The 17,310-nt window shown below is 39.9% G+C and overlaps 1 protein-coding gene across 3 annotated transcripts in view; it reads right to left on the bottom strand.

Annotated features, from left to right (window-relative positions):
- PRKAG2 (protein kinase AMP-activated non-catalytic subunit gamma 2) overlaps positions 1–17,310 on the bottom strand; it is a gene marked incomplete at its 5' end in the record, with an annotated part of 237,177 nt that overhangs the window by 59,885 nt on the left and 159,982 nt on the right. For all 3 annotated transcript variants that reach the window (XM_081996735.1, XM_081996736.1, XM_081996737.1), the window contains one exon: positions 15,938–16,152. In XM_081996735.1, coding sequence (XP_081852861.1) covers positions 15,938–16,152 — 215 coding nt within the window. The remainder of the gene's footprint in view (positions 1–15,937; positions 16,153–17,310) is intronic.

Genomic DNA, 17,310 nt, shown 5'->3' with positions numbered 1-17,310 from the left:
AAGAGAACAAATACACCCTTTTAAGTAGCTAGAGGAAAGAAAGGTCATCAGTAACAGCCAACATGTATAAACAATGTCAAGCCAATCTCAGTCATTTCAATAACAGGCTAGAAGTCTTGTGGTAAGCAGAAGCAGCACGAGTTAACAGAACTTTTGACACTATCTTTTGACGCTCAGGCAAGCAAGCCAGCTAGTCTAGGTGAAACGACTGCTAAAGGTCACAACAATATTCACAAGGAAAGTAGTAAGATTTCTTTATCTAACTGGAAGGGTTTAAGCAAGGGTTCCACAAGGGTCTGTGTTCTATCTAATATCATTCAGTGTTTTCACTGATGACTTGATGAAGGAATAATGAATAATCTGATCACATTTTCAAATGACTCAGTGGTAAAAGATGCTGCTCTTTTAGGGATAGCCTTAGAACTTAAAATAATCTTGAGAATTTCTGCAACACTTTGAAAAAATAGGATGCACTTTGATATGGGTAAGTAGAGCATGTTACACAATAATCAAATGCAAAAATAAAATGGGAAGGGATTGGCTTGCAGCACTCATGCAAGGAAAAGACCTGAGAATGAAATGTCAGACAACAATATGAGATTTTTGGAAAAAAACCCCATGCTATCTACAAATGTGTTATAGGTCAGGCACGGAGAATCTGTTCTAAACATTCCCTGGTTAGATGCCAGCTGGGATACCACATTCAGTTCTGGGCACTGAACTCGAGAATGAACCAAGAGAGTCCAAAGAAAAGCAATGACAACGATCTAGGAGTTCAGAAAACATGACCTGTAAAGAAGTACTTGAAAACCTTCTGGTTTCTTAGTCTACGAAAAAAAAAAAAGAGGGACTGAAGGAAAATATAACAACAGTCTCCAAGTATAATGTGTTTTTGCAAGAAGGAGAATTATTAATTATCTTCTGGATCCACTGGTTATGGGATAAGAAGTTATCTACTTAGCCTTTAGCAAGGAAGTCTTAGGTTGGACTTTGGGAGAACTTTCTGAATGTAACAACAGTGAAGCACTAGCACACTTTGCTGAAAAAAACTGTAAAATCTCTGTCATGGGAGGTTTTTAGCAACAGGTTAAAAAAAATATTTGTTGGGAATTATTTACATACAGTTGATTGTGCTGTGGGGGAAAATTAATTTTTAATGTACTTTCCAGACTTATTTTCTTTTGTTTCTATTGTTGTCCAATCTTTTGAAAAATATGTTTAGTCTTAGTATGATAATTCAATGAGAAGTCTTTATGTGTATGTTTTGTACAAAAGCCAGTTTACTAACAATCTAGTACAACTGTAAATTTGCTTTGCCCCCCCAACAAGTAGCCTTCATTCTAAATTAGAAAAATTCTAAAGCAAATTTTGTTTGAGTAATAATAAAGATTACGTATTAGTCTTTGATGACTGGATAGGAATAGAAAGAACAACCTAAAAAAAGAAATGCTGCCGCAAATCACAAGTCCGTGCAGAACAGACTTATTCAAGCATTGCAACAAAAACATTACCTGTGCTTTACTTAGAAATAGGCATTTCCAGGTGAATTCAAGGCTGCCTTTCTCAAAGCTTTTCCTGACTTTTCTATTCCTCCTTTCATTCTGATTAATGAATCAGTACTGATGTGCTAGGGGTGCTGCCTGCGCAGCTCATAGTTCAGTAGTAAAACTGAATGCCCTTTGAAGTACTTCAGGGGAAAAAAAAAAGCTACTTACCTTATAAAACCTAATGGATTGAGGAGCAACAAGAAGGAATTCCCATCTAAATGCAAATCAAGGCAAACCCATTTTGAATGCAGGAGTAAACTACAAATGGTAATTTTCCCACCATTTGCCAGTGCTCCTTACTACAATTACAGTTATATACAACTCAAGTAGTTAACAGCTCTTCTCCTGATGAGCTGTCAATGAACAACTTAGAATTTTTCCAAATGTATGTCATAGATACACTTATTCTGTTGCAATCTGTTTGTACAAAATTAATTTAAAACACTCACTGCTTAATTTTGGTATAATTTAGTCTGGTTCATGAAGTAGAAAAAGACAGAAGTTATTGGAAAAAAAGGTTTCATCTGCTGGTTAAACTGTAAATTAAACTCCTGCTTGTTTTCTGCTAGAGTGTGATAACTGATACCAGTGGTTTACGACAGCTGAGAACACTAGAATCAGTGAGGCTGAGATTACGATCCCATCTTGGATCCCTTCGGTATTTAAAAATGCTAATTGCATGGTGAAAAGGCTGACTGTGGGGTGGCAGTCCAAGCGTCTATTAGGCGGTTAGAGAACATGGTCAGTCCCAGTGAAGAGAACTTGTGATAGGGCAAGGGGTAATGGTTTTAAAATAAAAGAGGGCAGATTCAGACTAGATCTAAGGAAGAAATTTTTCACAATGAGGCTGGTGAAACTCTGGCCCAGGTTGCCCAGAGAGATGGTAGATGCCCCATCCCTGGAAACATTCCAGGTCAGGTTGGACGGGGCTCTGAGCAACCTGATCAAGTTGCAGATGTCCCTGCTTATTGTAGGGGGGTTGGATTAGATGGCCTTTAAAGGTCCCTTCCAACCCAAAGATTCTGTCATTCTAAGAGCTCTGGGCCTGGTTCTGATACAAAGTCCTCCTTACCTCAAAAAGCTTGGAGCGAACAGAGCAGCTGTCAGGAATTGTAGTTTCTAACTTTTTTCTAAGGAACCTCTGTTCTAGCACCAGACAAACTAGTAAGGAAGGGGAGGCCTTATGCAAAATACTGGATTCAAGTTTTTTCTTCCTGTACCTGGAAGGAATGCAATAAAATTTGCTCTAGTCTTAAAAGGCTTTTGAAGTATTAAATGCTATAATCATGTCAGTGTGTAGCATGTACAAATGAAGGTGGTGAGAACTCGGAGATTACCGTTTGTTTAGAATGCAGTAACCAAATCCCATAAGAAAACCTGGCGTTGAAAATGCACTCTGTGTCGGCATTGCGTGTTCTCCAGGGGATCCTTACTGGTGTCAGTTCGGGGCTCTGTCCCTAACCTGCAAGGCCCTCAGTGATTTAGAGGCACAACTATCTTGCAGCAGGTGTGAAAGTGATGGAGCAAGTGTATATATTCTATATGTATTTCTAATACTGTATGGCGAGGTTGAAGACAGCTCTAATGATTTCATTTTAAAACGGCTCAGAGTTTTCCATCGGATAAAAACTCTACCCTGAAATGATTTTTTTTCTTCATCCCAATATCATCAGAATATGACTCACACAGTGATCCTAAGCAGGAGTCTTGTGACGTGGAATACAGAACAACTGTATATTGCTTTTACTTTTTTTTAACTAGTAACTGCCTCCCACTGCAGGTATCCTCCCACATAACAGTAGCTATAATATTAATTACTTTACAGAGTTAATTATTAGTGATAAGCAGTCACAGTTGGGAATCTTTAGTAGGTTAAATGAATAACATAAATGGGACAATAATCAAATTTAGCCAAATCCTAGGTTAAAAAAAAGAATATAGGAGTGAATTCAGCACTAGGAAAGATGATGCAAGGGACAACTTGCATTTCTACTAAATCTTCACTGCAGTTATGGTACTGAGCGTTGAAGTCTGTTTACTCTGAAGACATGAACTGAGTGTGTGGAGTGATTTCACATTTTTGGTGGAGAGCCCTTCCTAAATATTTCTGTATGCAAATGAACTTGCAGTTTAATCCTAGTGAGCTCTGTCACTGACTTACTTGAGAAATGGGATAGATTTACAAAACTTCCTTTGATCTAACACCAGAAACACAGAAACTATTTTATACATGAACAGTGTCCTGCAGCACCTCACTTTGAGAAAAAAATAAATGGCACCTGTGACAGAAGAGTTAAGCACTTCTAAAAAATAAACTTCAAAGGAAGTAAAAGACCAAGGAATAGTCTAGATCTCTGGCTAAATTCTTACAGAGAAGCCAAGGCAGAAGTGGAGAAGAGGCAGGATTTATTTACATAACTTCTAATCTCTAGCTGTGTGTCTGATCCTGTATCACTCTGCAACTTGGATAAGGCAGAGTTTTGAGTCAAGAATATCAGAGGCATTCTCTACATAAGCCTTTGAGGCCAATATTAATTCCTTAGATTACTCATGTAAAATATAGGTGTAGTCCAAATCAGTATTACCAGCATGCTGCATTAGTAATCAGACAGCCCAACAATTTAAATTTTGTCCTTTTGAACACAAAGTTCAAAAAAGGTTAAGTACTTGTGAGGGACTAACCCGAGTTTGTTAAGAATACTGGCGTTACAAGCGTGCTGCCTGATTCTGCAGACACAGGGATGCCACTTCGTTTTCATCTATTCCGGAGTTTTGAAGTGTTCTTGTCTTAAGTGTTTGTTATTGTATATGCTCTAAAAGATATACTTTATTTGTTTTCACATGTATGCTTGAGTGCTCCTTGCTCTGAGTAAAGACCTACCTCTTATCAGACTGAGGGGCACGGTTAGGGGCAAGGAGAAATCATTGCTGGAGAGAACTGCAGCAATCAGGTAATAAGCACGATTACAATAGATATTTTGCTGTTACAAATGTGTATTTAAAAAAAAAAACAAATAACAGATTAGGATAATACTAATGCTAAAAAACAGGTATGCATTCACTAATTTAAAGTGAATGGAAAAGAAGAGTAAGCGCGAGTCCACATTTATGTGGGTCTTCATTCACTGACACTGAATACAGGATTATTTGTGTTGGTTAAAGTTAAGCGCTTACTCAAGTATTTTAGCTGGATTGAGGCCAGAGTACTGATGAGTAATCTGCAGAACAGAGGCCACCGAGAATAAAAAAAAAATTAAAAAAAAAAATACTCCGAGTGAAATCTGATTTAAATTAACACATTTACTATACACCATTTCACTTTCTTCATCTTAGTGTTATATTTCAAAGCCTCAGTCATGGATGGTGACTTCACTGTGCAAACACTTATTACACCAGCTTTCAATGATGATATGTTTTAAACTTAAAATGAAACACCTTTTCCCTGACAAAGCCTGAGGTTAATTGATACCACACTTCAGGCTTGAGTAAACTATGGAAAAGTCTAGCAACCTATTAGTAGCCTACTGTTAAAATGTAATTTTAATGATCATCAGCAGTTTTGAAAGGCTGGAAGCAGATTTATTGAGCCTAGATGTTAGCAGGATGATGCGGGTCAGAGTTACAAGAGTGGTTTACTGAAAAATAGAGACAACCTTCAGGTCAGAGCTGAATCACCCACAAGCTCAACAGAACTTCTTCAAGAAAGTTACACAGACCTGGACTGAACAAATAATTCACTCTGGCACTATCTGCATTGAGCAGCAGGTAACTGCAGGCTAAACATGGAGCAAATGAGCTGCGCTATAGGTGGCCACCTTCTGCAGAGCTTATCGTGACCGAGGATCTTGATACTCTATAGGATTCCAGAAGGAGTATTTGAAAGCTACCTCAAAGAGACGGGCAAAGATAATGAAGTATTTTTCAGTGCAGTTCTAGGAGGAGTTTAAACACCTCAGAAGGACTTCCTCCTAGCACTCGGGGCTTGTGTGCTTGCGTTAGATTTCAAGCCCACCCCCCAGCTGACAAACTCTAGGTATGAGTGCCATCCGTGGCCCCACTATAGCTTGTGAAGTCTTTTATCTCAGAGTAGCTACTATTATGTGTAGACAAACCAATCTATTAATAAGCTCGCTTCAACCCAGAGCCTACAGTTAGCCTGTAATCTCCAAATAAATTGATTTTTGACAAAAAGCTGGTTTTCAGATGGCACTGAAACTGCATAGCTTGAGGAACCTAACCCTCTTCCTGAATTGCTGCCCGATCTACTGCTGATCACTCTAAGCCTAATTTTTGTGCACTGCTGCTTTTTTACTGTTAAGCATAAAAGACATCTGCAGTGACAGCAACATGCAATGGAAATCATCCTTCTGTCATGCATACTTTGCCTTTTGATAGCCTCTTAACTATATCCTTCCATCATTTCAGGTACACAACAGGTGAAACCAGATCGTCCTCTATACTGGTTCTGTGGTTTGACACCGTCTGGAAAGACTGAAGCAAGGACTGTGCTAAGCAAGAAGCATATCAAGTGTCTGAGCTAAATGTTTTATGACTACAAACAATATCATAGAGAGACATGGAAATACTGGTGAGGCTTTTTCCTGTATTCCAGGAACTAGAATTGAAAAAAAATTGAAATTAGTTCTACACTAAGGACCAGGGATACACCTCCAGCAAGCCTGCCACCATGCTCATGTTACTGCAGAGCTTGTGGGGGTGCGGATACAGAAGTGTATGCATGGGCAGTGGATGCTTATAGTGTGGATACGGCAAACACTGGGTTCACAAGCACGTAAGCTTAGATGCAGATTCAGTCTGTAGTTAAATGTCAACAAAGAGCTGAAATTATTTCTTGACATGCTTCCCTAGGGCTCAGAAGAGCAGCCTGCTTTACAGTGATCTTTTGTGTAAATCTTGACGTGCTCTGAAAATATGATAGCTTCCTATACACAATTACAGCCCGCATTGTAAAAGCCTGTTCCTACAAACTAAATATAACACATGCTATCTGGTTAGCTTATCTTAAGCCACTTGCAGCTCCTGTTCAAAAAATATCTGAGTTCTGTAAAACTTTTTTATGTATTTATCATCATAACATCTCTTTGACTTACAGTAGTGTAACTCCATTTTTTTATAAATGGGAAACTGAGGCACTGGGAGACCAAGTGACTTACGAGTTGCACAAGTGATCTCTGATAGGGCAGAGGGCTGCAGCCAGCTCTGATCTCCAAAGCATGCCCAGGACTGGCACTGTATTTTTCTCCTTTTTTTTCCTTTATGACTCTGCAACTGGTACACCCTTTGAATTCCAAGATTTTTTTCTCTAAAACAGCAACAGCCAAATGCTTGAGGCCATGAGAAAAAAAAGGAAGGTTGAAGAAGACATCGTTTCCTTCAAAAGGTAGCCTCTGTACCTGTAAAATCTCAGATGATGGAAAAAACTACTTGGTGACCAGTTTGTATTATGTCCTATTGTACCACAGCCATGCTCAGTGGCATCTTGCTGTCTTTTTCTGAAGACGTATTCCAGGAAAGAAAGTTGTGCAGTGCCCCTGGAAACTATTCCTCACAGTACTCCCTAAGAAATCAGCTTTGGCAGCGTCCTGTCCCTGTGTGCAACAGATCTGTTGGGATGTACTCTTGTGCGGTCATTATCAGCGTCCTTAAGGGAAAGGGGTAGGAGAAGAATCTGTTATCTTCCTTCATAAGCCATGTCTTCACCAATAGCTGTTTCCATTTATATAAGGAGCTGGATCCCGAGGTAGTACACACCACGAATGTTTCCAAGTAAATACAACCGCAACACCCAAAGCTTGAAAGGCCAAACACACCACAGGCGGCAGATAGCAATCTTGCAGCTGCTGCTCTCCCTGCCACTCCGTCATTAGCTATTTTCCATTGTCACCGGGAGCTCTCTTCTTTTCTGATTCCCAAGCTCTTTCCCTCACTTAATCTTTTCTGAACCTTTAGTGTTTTCCCCAACTCTTTTTTCCATCCTCTGTCTGTCCATCACCTTCCTTTCTCATCTTTGATACTTGTGCTAGTCATTCATGTTTTAATAGGCAATAAAAATTGTACAAAGAACCTGATCCAGCAAAGTGACTTGGCATGCATATAGCTTTAAGTGCTCTAGTACTGTTGACTCCAACAGGACTACCAATATACTTAAAATTAACCTCACATTTAAGTGCTTTCCTGGATCAAGGCCATCATCACATTGACATTAACCAAAACAAAACACCACCTGAGATTCAGCAACATAAATACATAGCAACCTCAACAAAACTCAGTGCTGTAACCTTCAGATTACCTTCCTTCAATGCCTTCTGTCATTGCTAGCTATGTTATGGCTACACTTAAAATCTATTCTGCAAGCGTATACTGGAAGTAGGACTTAGGAACAACCCTGTTTAAGCCAATGCTTTCTTATGGTTTTAGAATTTGCCTGGCCTGTTTTGCTAGATCAGGCTCTTGGACAATAAGGTCCTTAGGGCAAGAATCATGTTTATTTTTCTGCTTGAATCATATGTGCTCATATACCACAAAACAGCAATTAGTAACTTTTTGTTCTGAGGTACAAGGAAGAGGACTTTCTACATACCGCAGATGCCCTGGCTTGTGCAGTTGTGAGTGAAAAAGTATGATAAATAAAAATTTCAAAAGTTGAAGGTATTAACCGTATCACTGGCAATTTACTGTAACCCTAAACATATAAAAAGGCTAAATTAAAACCTCCCCTCTTGAATTCTGCCTCCTCCCCTTTTTTTTGCTGACCTTCTGCCTCCATTACCTTTTCTCTTTTGTTCTCTGTTGATTACTTCACCGGTTTACACTTCAGCTTATAAGCCCCATATGGTAGGAGCCTTGTCCTTTGTTAATCATAAAATAAGATTATGCGTACCTTGGTACAAATCATTATTATGCATGCTGTACAAATCATTATTGTCTTCCTACAAATGTCTTCCACATGGCCCCACCCTCAGTTCCAGCTGAGAATGCTGTTGTGAACAAGCTCAAAGAATAAATATTTTGCATTCATTTCACCAGCACAATGGAAACATTTTTCCAAGCTGCTGCCAAGATGGTATCTAGTCCTCTTCTGAGTCAGCAGCCCATGCAGCTGACTTTCAAATGGCCAAACTTGCTTGATTGTAATCTTAAAAGAAAAAAACCACAGACACAAGCTGTATTTTTAAAGAGTTGTATTGCTCTCCTCATGCACAAGCAGGTAGTAACACTATAAACTATGAAAGCTTGGGGAAAGAAACTGTACAGAATTGAGTGTTGTTTGTGATGTCCCCTTCATTTCTCCCAACTTCAACAGTTTATTTCATCCAGTCAGCGGAGGGGACTGGGGAATGTTGTAAGGAAGTGAGGAAGGAATATCACTGCTCTATGTAGACCGTTTCCTTTTGGTATCAACCAGCTTTTTACATTCTTTAAAGCTCTGTTGGCCACTAAAGACAGTGTATCTAAAAATACAATAGGACAAAACAGGGCTAAGAGAGATGAAGGTTGCGAGGAATTCATAGGGTTCCCTTCCATAAGCATCTTTTCCTTATTCTTGGCTGTATTTTCCCTCTAGTCTAAGCAGGCATGGTCACAGAATCACAGAATCACAGAATCACTAAGGTTGGAAAGGACCTTCAAGATCATCAAGTCCAACCATTAATCCAGCGCCACCATGTTCCCTAAACCATGTCTTGAAGCACCACATCCACACTTTTTTTGAACACTTCCAGAGATGGCGACTCCACCACCTCCCTGGGCAGCCTGTTCCAATGCTTGACCACTCTCTCGATGAAGAAATTTTTCCTAATATCCAATCTAAACCTCCCCTGGTGCAACTTGAGGCCATGGTGCAACAGAACAGGTTCAAAACTGTGCATCTCTCCTCCATTCTCCTGGAAAGACTTTGGTCTATAATCCCTACCTGCTTTGTGAATAAACAGCCTAGATGGTAAATAATTTTTGTGTTCCAAAATTACCCAGCTATAGCTGGTAAGAAACTGTCAGGGATCTTATATTAAGCTGCAGGTTTACATTAAATCAGTATATGTCTGGCTTCTAATTGCTAATAGAGCTTACTGTTACGAGAAGTTCCAATCTAGCAAAATAACAGGATGCTTATTAAATTAACAAGTCTAAAATTCAGAAATAAACTGTGCTATGAGAAATCAGTTCAATGGGTAAAACCAGGTGATCAATCTTAAAGCACCCTCTTACATCATGTTACTTATTCAAAAGATATCTATTTATATAGACACATGAGGCCAGATCCTTAGGTGTAGCCTTTTTATACCATGCATAATGCAGGACTTAGGGTGATAAAAGTAACTTAGCTTTAAGCCACTAACTCTGTCTTCAGGATGCTGGGGTCATGATTTTGGTAGCAATGTGTACCTTAAAAAAGACTCATAGATGCTCTAGTTTTAATTTCCTTAGCTACTTATAGCCTTATGAGAGCTGTCAAAGCAGCTGGGAATTCATTGGACTCAGCATTCTGGCTCTTCATCCTTTCCACCTAGCTTTCTCCTTTTGATCTAGGACTAGGAGGAACAGGAATTGTAGGACTTTATGCCATTAAAATAAATTCTCCACTGAGTGAATCCATAGATAGCTGATTAAATTATCTGTGGCTGCAGAAAAAGCCACAAGCTGACACAAGACACACATTTCCTCAGGGCAGAAAAAATCGTCGTTATGCAATACAATTTCTCTGCATCCTAAGATTGATTGCCATGAATCTGAACACTGCAACGAGAATACAAATACATTAGGAAACCAGTGTTTCAGGAGGTTGTGACTGGACATTTTTTCTTCTAAACAAAATACGTAGCTTTAAAAAAAAAGGAAAATTAACCAATAGAAAATGGATAGTAAGACACTTGTTGCATATTTTAAATGCTAAAAGGGGAGGAAAATACCAAATGTGATACAAAAGATGCAACTAATAGGGAGAAGGTGAAGTGGGAGGACAGAATATTAATAAAACGGGATCTGTAATTAAAAAGAAGTAGTGTGGTATAGCTGAAGCTTTCTATTTTTGTAAAGTTCAGTTCCAAGTGGTTAATTTATTCTCTATGTCTCACTATTGAATCTCACTATGGACTTTCCAACCATATTAAATAATTCTCCTGTGAGCCTGTATTCAATTCAGTAGAGCTACGGTGATGCTCTGTCAAAGGAGGCTGAAATCAAATCAGGTGGGCTCAAAACATTTCCCCACTAATATTGTATATCACTGTTAGAGAATTCATCAAAAAGCTGTTCCTTTACTGGGCTTGCAATTTGTTAGTTACATGCCAACTGTTGGACAAATATATACCATTTTTAAATGAAACACACTTTCACGTGGACAGCAACAGCTCCAGTAGGGAGAAATGTTTAAACAATGATGGCTTGTTACAGCCCATAGGATCTGTTAGAGACCAGAGTCATCTCCCGAAAGGGGGGCTGGTATTAAGGCACTTAAAATTAGCCCGGGCACACCACCACTGCAAGAGCTTTCTTCACTGGTAAGTGACAGCCTTTCTGGCTCTAATTTCTATGATCAGTTTACTGTGGTGTAAATCAAAGCTGAATCACAGTAGTGTCTTGGCACTCTAATATATTGCCTTAAACCACATGAATGCTGAAATAGCGAGTTCTTGTACATTTGCAGACTGGATTCCTTTTTTCCCAGCCTGTGCTTTTTTTTTTTTTTTTTAAAGACAACATCAGAATCAAAGAACACTTTGCTATTCTCTTCATCAGATTTAAATCTCTTTAATCAGCCAGCTAGATTATGGAGCTCTGATAGGTGGCACGGCGTTTTGGAGAGAGCCAAGCTGAAGGACTCGCTGCGTATATCCTGGTTCCCAGGCTCCTTGCCAGCAGCAGGGCGTGAAGTCAGCCTTTCACGCCGAACAAGTTAACAGCCCTGGTTTTGAGTTTACTACATTTTGGCTAAGAAACAGCATGAATAGCCTTGCAGGGAAGTGCTACTGTTTAACAAGCAGGTAGCTGCAGAAACAACCTTGTTTCCCTCTCTATCTAGGGTTGGAAGGGGGAGTCCCGGCTGTAGGTTACGTCTCTCCTCTTCCATACGCTGGAGCCGCAAGGACTGTGTAAAAGGGATGCACACTGGACTCTCGCAGTTCTTCCTGTGTGCTCTATCTGCAGTTTTAACAGGACTTGCTCACACAAGCTTAGAGTAAGTCTCAGACTACCTTCTGGCTGAGATGCCCTCTTTAAGAACATTCCAGGAAATTACTTGGCTCAGAAGTTAACAGTAGTAACTACACAGTCTTATGGGAAGGGCCATTTGTAAGCATGTTCTGCCTTTGTCATTTCTCCTGAGCCAAGGAAGCCACAACCCCAGTTTTCACCAAAAGGGAACTCAAAGGCAGTAACTCCTCAATTTGAAGCTCGAATCTTCTTTTTCTGGCCTGGACTCCTCTCACGCTAGGAGAGGGGAAACCCGTAAAGGCAAGGAAATGAGGTACCACAAAAACACTTGTGTTTGCAGGAGACAGCGAATACTGCTCTTTTCATAGGGTCTTACGCATCAGTGGAAGAAGAAAGGATGACATGAAAAGGATACAACCACATGAAGCTCAACATACTACATTCCACTTTAAAATACGGGCAATGCGGAAACAGGGCAAACATGTTCGTTACTGAATTTGCAACCTCTCTGCATTCCTTTCATGGTTAGTAATGTCACATTAGAGAAGAGTTATCATTTACCGCTTACTGCCTGAAGGTTACACAGTCCAAACAACACAAGGCCAAAGTACAGAGTCATGAACTGTACTGTGAAAAATCAAATTGCTCCTTCCCCATTTAATGCAGTGCACAGTAATCTTTTGGTATAGCTTTGATCTCTTATCAGCTGAATTTCTCATTACAACTTTCTAACTCAACTACTAGGAACACCTACACACCCAGAGACCTGTAAGAGCTGCTGCAATGGTGTGTCACAGCCTCATCGCATCTAGCTTTGGGCACCTAACTGAAGTGCTTCACTTAGAAATGCAACACCCGGAGTCACTCCCTTTATAATTGGCGCTAAAGGCTGTTCAGCCCACTGAAGATCTGATTCATCCCCTGCAAATGCCTCTCTGTGGGATATAGAGGCAACTAGAGCTACTATACTCGCAACTTAAGCAGCTCAGAGAGGTTTCTAAAGTTAGGTGGGATAAATCCAGACCTCAGTGATTATCAGAGTCATCCATTTAGCATGAGGTTAATTGCTTAGGTTTGTATACTGTGTTGAGATGATACTCGCTGAAGGAGGATCTCCCTCTCTCAGGAGCTCTCTCCCACTTTGTATTCCCCTTGCCAGAATCTAAGGCTTAAAAATCACATCAAAATATACACTAAGTGCTACTAAAACATGAAAGGCTCTGATTACATCTGCTGGGATAGAAATATTTTTATCCTTTTCTCCATGCCTCCTCTCTTACTGAACAGATTTAACCATCTGCAGCACAGTCTCAGACATATAAAAAACAAGTACAAAATCAGCTTTAAATGCAGTTAATTATAAAAATGGTCTCAGGTTAGTTCCAAGTCCTCATACTGCACCTTCCTATAGTTATCTGCTCTCTGGGTTTTTTTAAGAATGATTCTGGGTCTGGGTCCAAAGGTTCCTCTTTGCTACTGCAATACATAGCAATCATGAATCATTTATAATAGTTTTGGGATCTCACATCATCGCTACTTAAACAATGTAATAAGTAAATGAGATTGAAGTTGACAGAGCCCTGTAGCTAAGAGTCAACTTCTCATTTCAGATGTCAACATAGAAGCTTCCCTGTCATTAAACTGATCATCTAACAGCATGGCCACTATGGAACCATTTAGCATATAATTTATAGTGTGTTTTTAAGATAATTGGAATTGTTATGCCAAGAAATGGTGATCTAAGTAAACAAGAAATTGTGTTCACCTTTTACAGATTTGTTTATGGAATGTGCATTGTGAAACCATGTATTTATTAACACACAGCTCAAAATAAATGCTTGAAATACACTACTCAAATCAAGAATGTCAGTCTACTACTGTCAAATTTGTAAAGGAACAGTAGGTAAATAACTTACAGGGATCTAGAGACGCAACAGTCCTGAGTGAACACCCATCATCTTCTGATTCATGCCCTTAGGCAGAAACTTAGCCTTCCTCTCCTCTAACAGTTTCTCCTACTAGAAGAGCATGGCAAATCTCTCTGGTCTCTGTTGAAAATTAAACATCCAGGGCTTTGTTCCTCACAGATCTATAGCTGCTGACATGTGTTCCCAAGTAAACCAAAACCTTAATGATTCACTGGCAACGCTGCACCCTCACTGTTCTCAGATATAAATGAGTATGTAGGGTATGAACTAAAGATAATAATTTGTTATACATCCTATGTATTTCTGTCTCTTCTGAACAGGAGATAATGGCATCCAACTTACTGAGTTTCCATCCAGACTCTCTCTTGTACATGTACACAACCACAACAGCTGATAAATACTTGCTGAGAATTCTGTTTCTTTATTCTGTCATCTTCTACTCAACTTCATATTGTACGAATCAGCAAATAATTAAAAAAACCCCAAACTTTTCAGTCTTTCAGTCAGTGGAACATGCCAAGATTATGTTGTTTCCCCACTTCTATTCTAACAGGTACAAAAGACTCCTGTGTACTGGCATAACACAGACAAACACATTCTTATGCAAATAATATGACTGATTGACTGAAGCCTACCAAAAATATTTTTGTGTCCTACAAGCCTTGGAGTTTCATAATTTAGGTATCCCAAGACTACTACTTACATGGAAAGGCAGTGAGCTAGCTGCAGAAAAGTTACTGCTGGAGTTCCCTAACTGTAAATGTAGGATTTATTTTATTTAATACTTCAATTATTTACTTTTGCGTAGCAGAACAGAAAGTGTGCATTTTGCAGGGGGAGTTTGGCTTGCTTAATCTAGAAAAACAAAGGTTGGCTACAGGTACAAGAGGATGTTACAAACAATGAATGGAAATGGCTATCAGTTATAAGAGCAAATGATCATAACCTGTCCATAAAAAATTTGAGGTTGAAAATCAGAGACTTCCTAACCATTATAGAAGGGGTCCCCAGAATAGAGCATGTGTTTTACTGCATATGTGTGAACAACTTGAAAGTAGTATGTGAACACCAATCCAGAACCAAATCACTTTCAGCGTAACAACAGCTGCTGCTACTGCGGAGGTACCTAACACAAAAGCGAAAAGGTTTTGGGATTGCTGTGTTAGCGTATTCGGATCCTGGAACAGCTTTCCCGGGGCGAGAGGGAGAAAACTTCCTGTGTTTAAATAAATGACTAAGAACTGGAACGAAACAGAACTTGTAGTTGTTCAACAAGGAAACAGACTACATGAACCTTTATGTCCTTTACAGTTCTAGATTTCTAGACACAGAAAATGTCAAAGATTTTATATTCTGAGGGAAAAAAGCTTCTTTTTAGAAGAGAAGCTGGGAAAGACAGGTGCAGGGTAGTTGCCTCTGGTGACAGATCACAGTCTGCTAGTTCCATGAGGCAGGGGGATGGTGAATGGAAAGATAAGGTTAATACAGATAAATTAACACAAAAAAAGAAAGAAGGGGCAAAAAAGGCAGAGGAGAAAAGAAAGAAAAAGAGTGATGCCTCTGAGGCCCAGGCTGGCCAAGGGAGAGGGGAGGAGGCACAATGGCATGCAGTGTGGATCTTGCAGTGGAGAATATCAGAGGCTGCAGTTCATGTATTCCCAGGAACTGCTGAGCACATGGATTCGCATGGAAAAAACCACTCTTATGAAGACACCTCTGTAAACATGGGGGGCTGGATAAATACCCTGGTAGTGCTGCCCTTCTTCCTCTACTCTGTGAGGTGGGGCAAGAGGTGCGATAGCAACTAGTGCCGTTAGTCACCAGCTCTCCCAGTCATCTCAGACTCCAGAGGCAGCAGGAACTCGGAACGCCTGCAGCTCGTACTCTGAATTACTGTTTGAATGCCCTCCTTGGCTGCTATCTCTCTCGTCAGCTCTTCCTAAGGGAGATAAAAGAAGATCCTAAATAAAATTTTATCCTTCTCTAAAGCGGCACCTCAGCAGCGTATGCTGGGATCTGTAGCCACTGCAAAACTCGCTTGAGAATAGTGCAAAAATTAGTTGCTGTTTGGGTAAATCAGAAGGGGAGCTACCACCTTCGGATTCCCAGTGCCTTTCCCAATACTCCCTGAATGCTGGGAAAGCTGAGACAAGTCTGAAGTAAAAGGCCCATGCCATCATTCTCATTCCGTACAGACACACGCGCTCTAGCCCATCGGTTGTAATACGAGTAACAGTTAACACACAACCCTGTACCTTCCCCAGTGGAAAACTGGACACATGCTTTACTTACTGGTTTTGAGGTAGCACAGGGAGCTGGTGTCATGATAGGAGGCTTGGCTGTGCTTTGAGATGGAGGCAAAGAAAATCTCTGCCCTGTGTCTGGAGGTGAAGAGCAATGAATCCGTGTTTCTAGTCTCTCAGGCTCATGCTTATAGGATTCAAGAGGAAACGTGGGCTGCTTGGTCACTTGTGTTGGGGTAGATGGAGAAGAGGAGAGGCCAGAGGCTGTAAACAAGAATAATTACCAAAGATCAGTTCGGAAGAAAAGCAGACAGAAATCTCAGCTTTACAGTGAACCTGTACTTTTTCATCACATTTCCCCAGACTAAAACTATGTATCTCACCTCCTTGTTTATGAAAGGAATCGCTCCACCTTGCCGTAAAACTCTTTTAATCATTCAACTGGTTGAACTGTCTGATCCATTCACAGGGAGGCGTAGTGGCAAGATGAGAGCGCTGGAGGTTCGTGTTGTATTAACCTCCTGTCCAATTGCTTATTTCCAAAATGATCCTCAGCACTGGTATTACTTTATTGTTATAATTTTAATACTCCTGTGAGTCTCAGGATTACATCTATCTCATGGCAAACAGCTCAAGAGCTTTAATGGTTGCTTTTTCTTCCTTTTCATTATTTTAACAGTATCTCAGCCAGCGGTTAAATTAGGAGCAGACGCGAAAAGAAACAGGGCATATTTCCCATGAGCCTCAGTCTGCTTTCTATAAGGCTCTTGGCAATGCCTTTATACAAACCAGAATTGTTTTCAGCAGCCTTTAATTGAAAAATTATTCATATCTTTTGCTGAAAGTCAATATCAGCAGCAGATCATTTCTCTTGTGAGCATCCTGTTTTTATTTGACACACGTATCTATCCCAGACGTATTTTGGGTTACGTTCTCAGGGCAGTTCTGAACTGTGGTCAAACAGATTGTTTAAGCTATATTTATTATCCATTTAAGAACCAGCAGACATCCACAACCAATTAGAAAATGAGAGTTACACCATCTGCGTTTCTTGTTGTATCTATATGTATGTCAGCAAAGGACAATTCTCTTATGCCAGCCTAAATCAGGACAGACTTAAATGCATACAAATTATGAGGATGAACAGAGCTACATATTTTTAATGGGCTATACGATCTCTGAATTTGGTTCATTTCTTGTACTTCCAGAGATTTGTGCAGATGATCAGTTAGTCCAGAGGGGACTCAAGTCCATCGACAGGGAGCAGATAAGATAATAGCATTTAATAAACAAAAAATCCCAAGTCATTCAAACAAGTGTTTGAGAACATGACAATGCTTCTTCGTCATCAGTCTAGCTCATCTTCTCGGTGTGAGCTTTCAAGGCCCCACCAGAGATTTTTTTGCGCCAGAGATTTTTTTC

Source organism: Phaethon aethereus (genome assembly GCF_964289735.1).
Source record: "Phaethon aethereus genome assembly, chromosome: 2".
In the NCBI taxonomy this organism is placed as follows: Eukaryota; Metazoa; Chordata; class Aves; order Phaethontiformes; family Phaethontidae; genus Phaethon; species Phaethon aethereus.
This window is presented reverse-complemented; position numbering and strand designations above follow the sequence as displayed.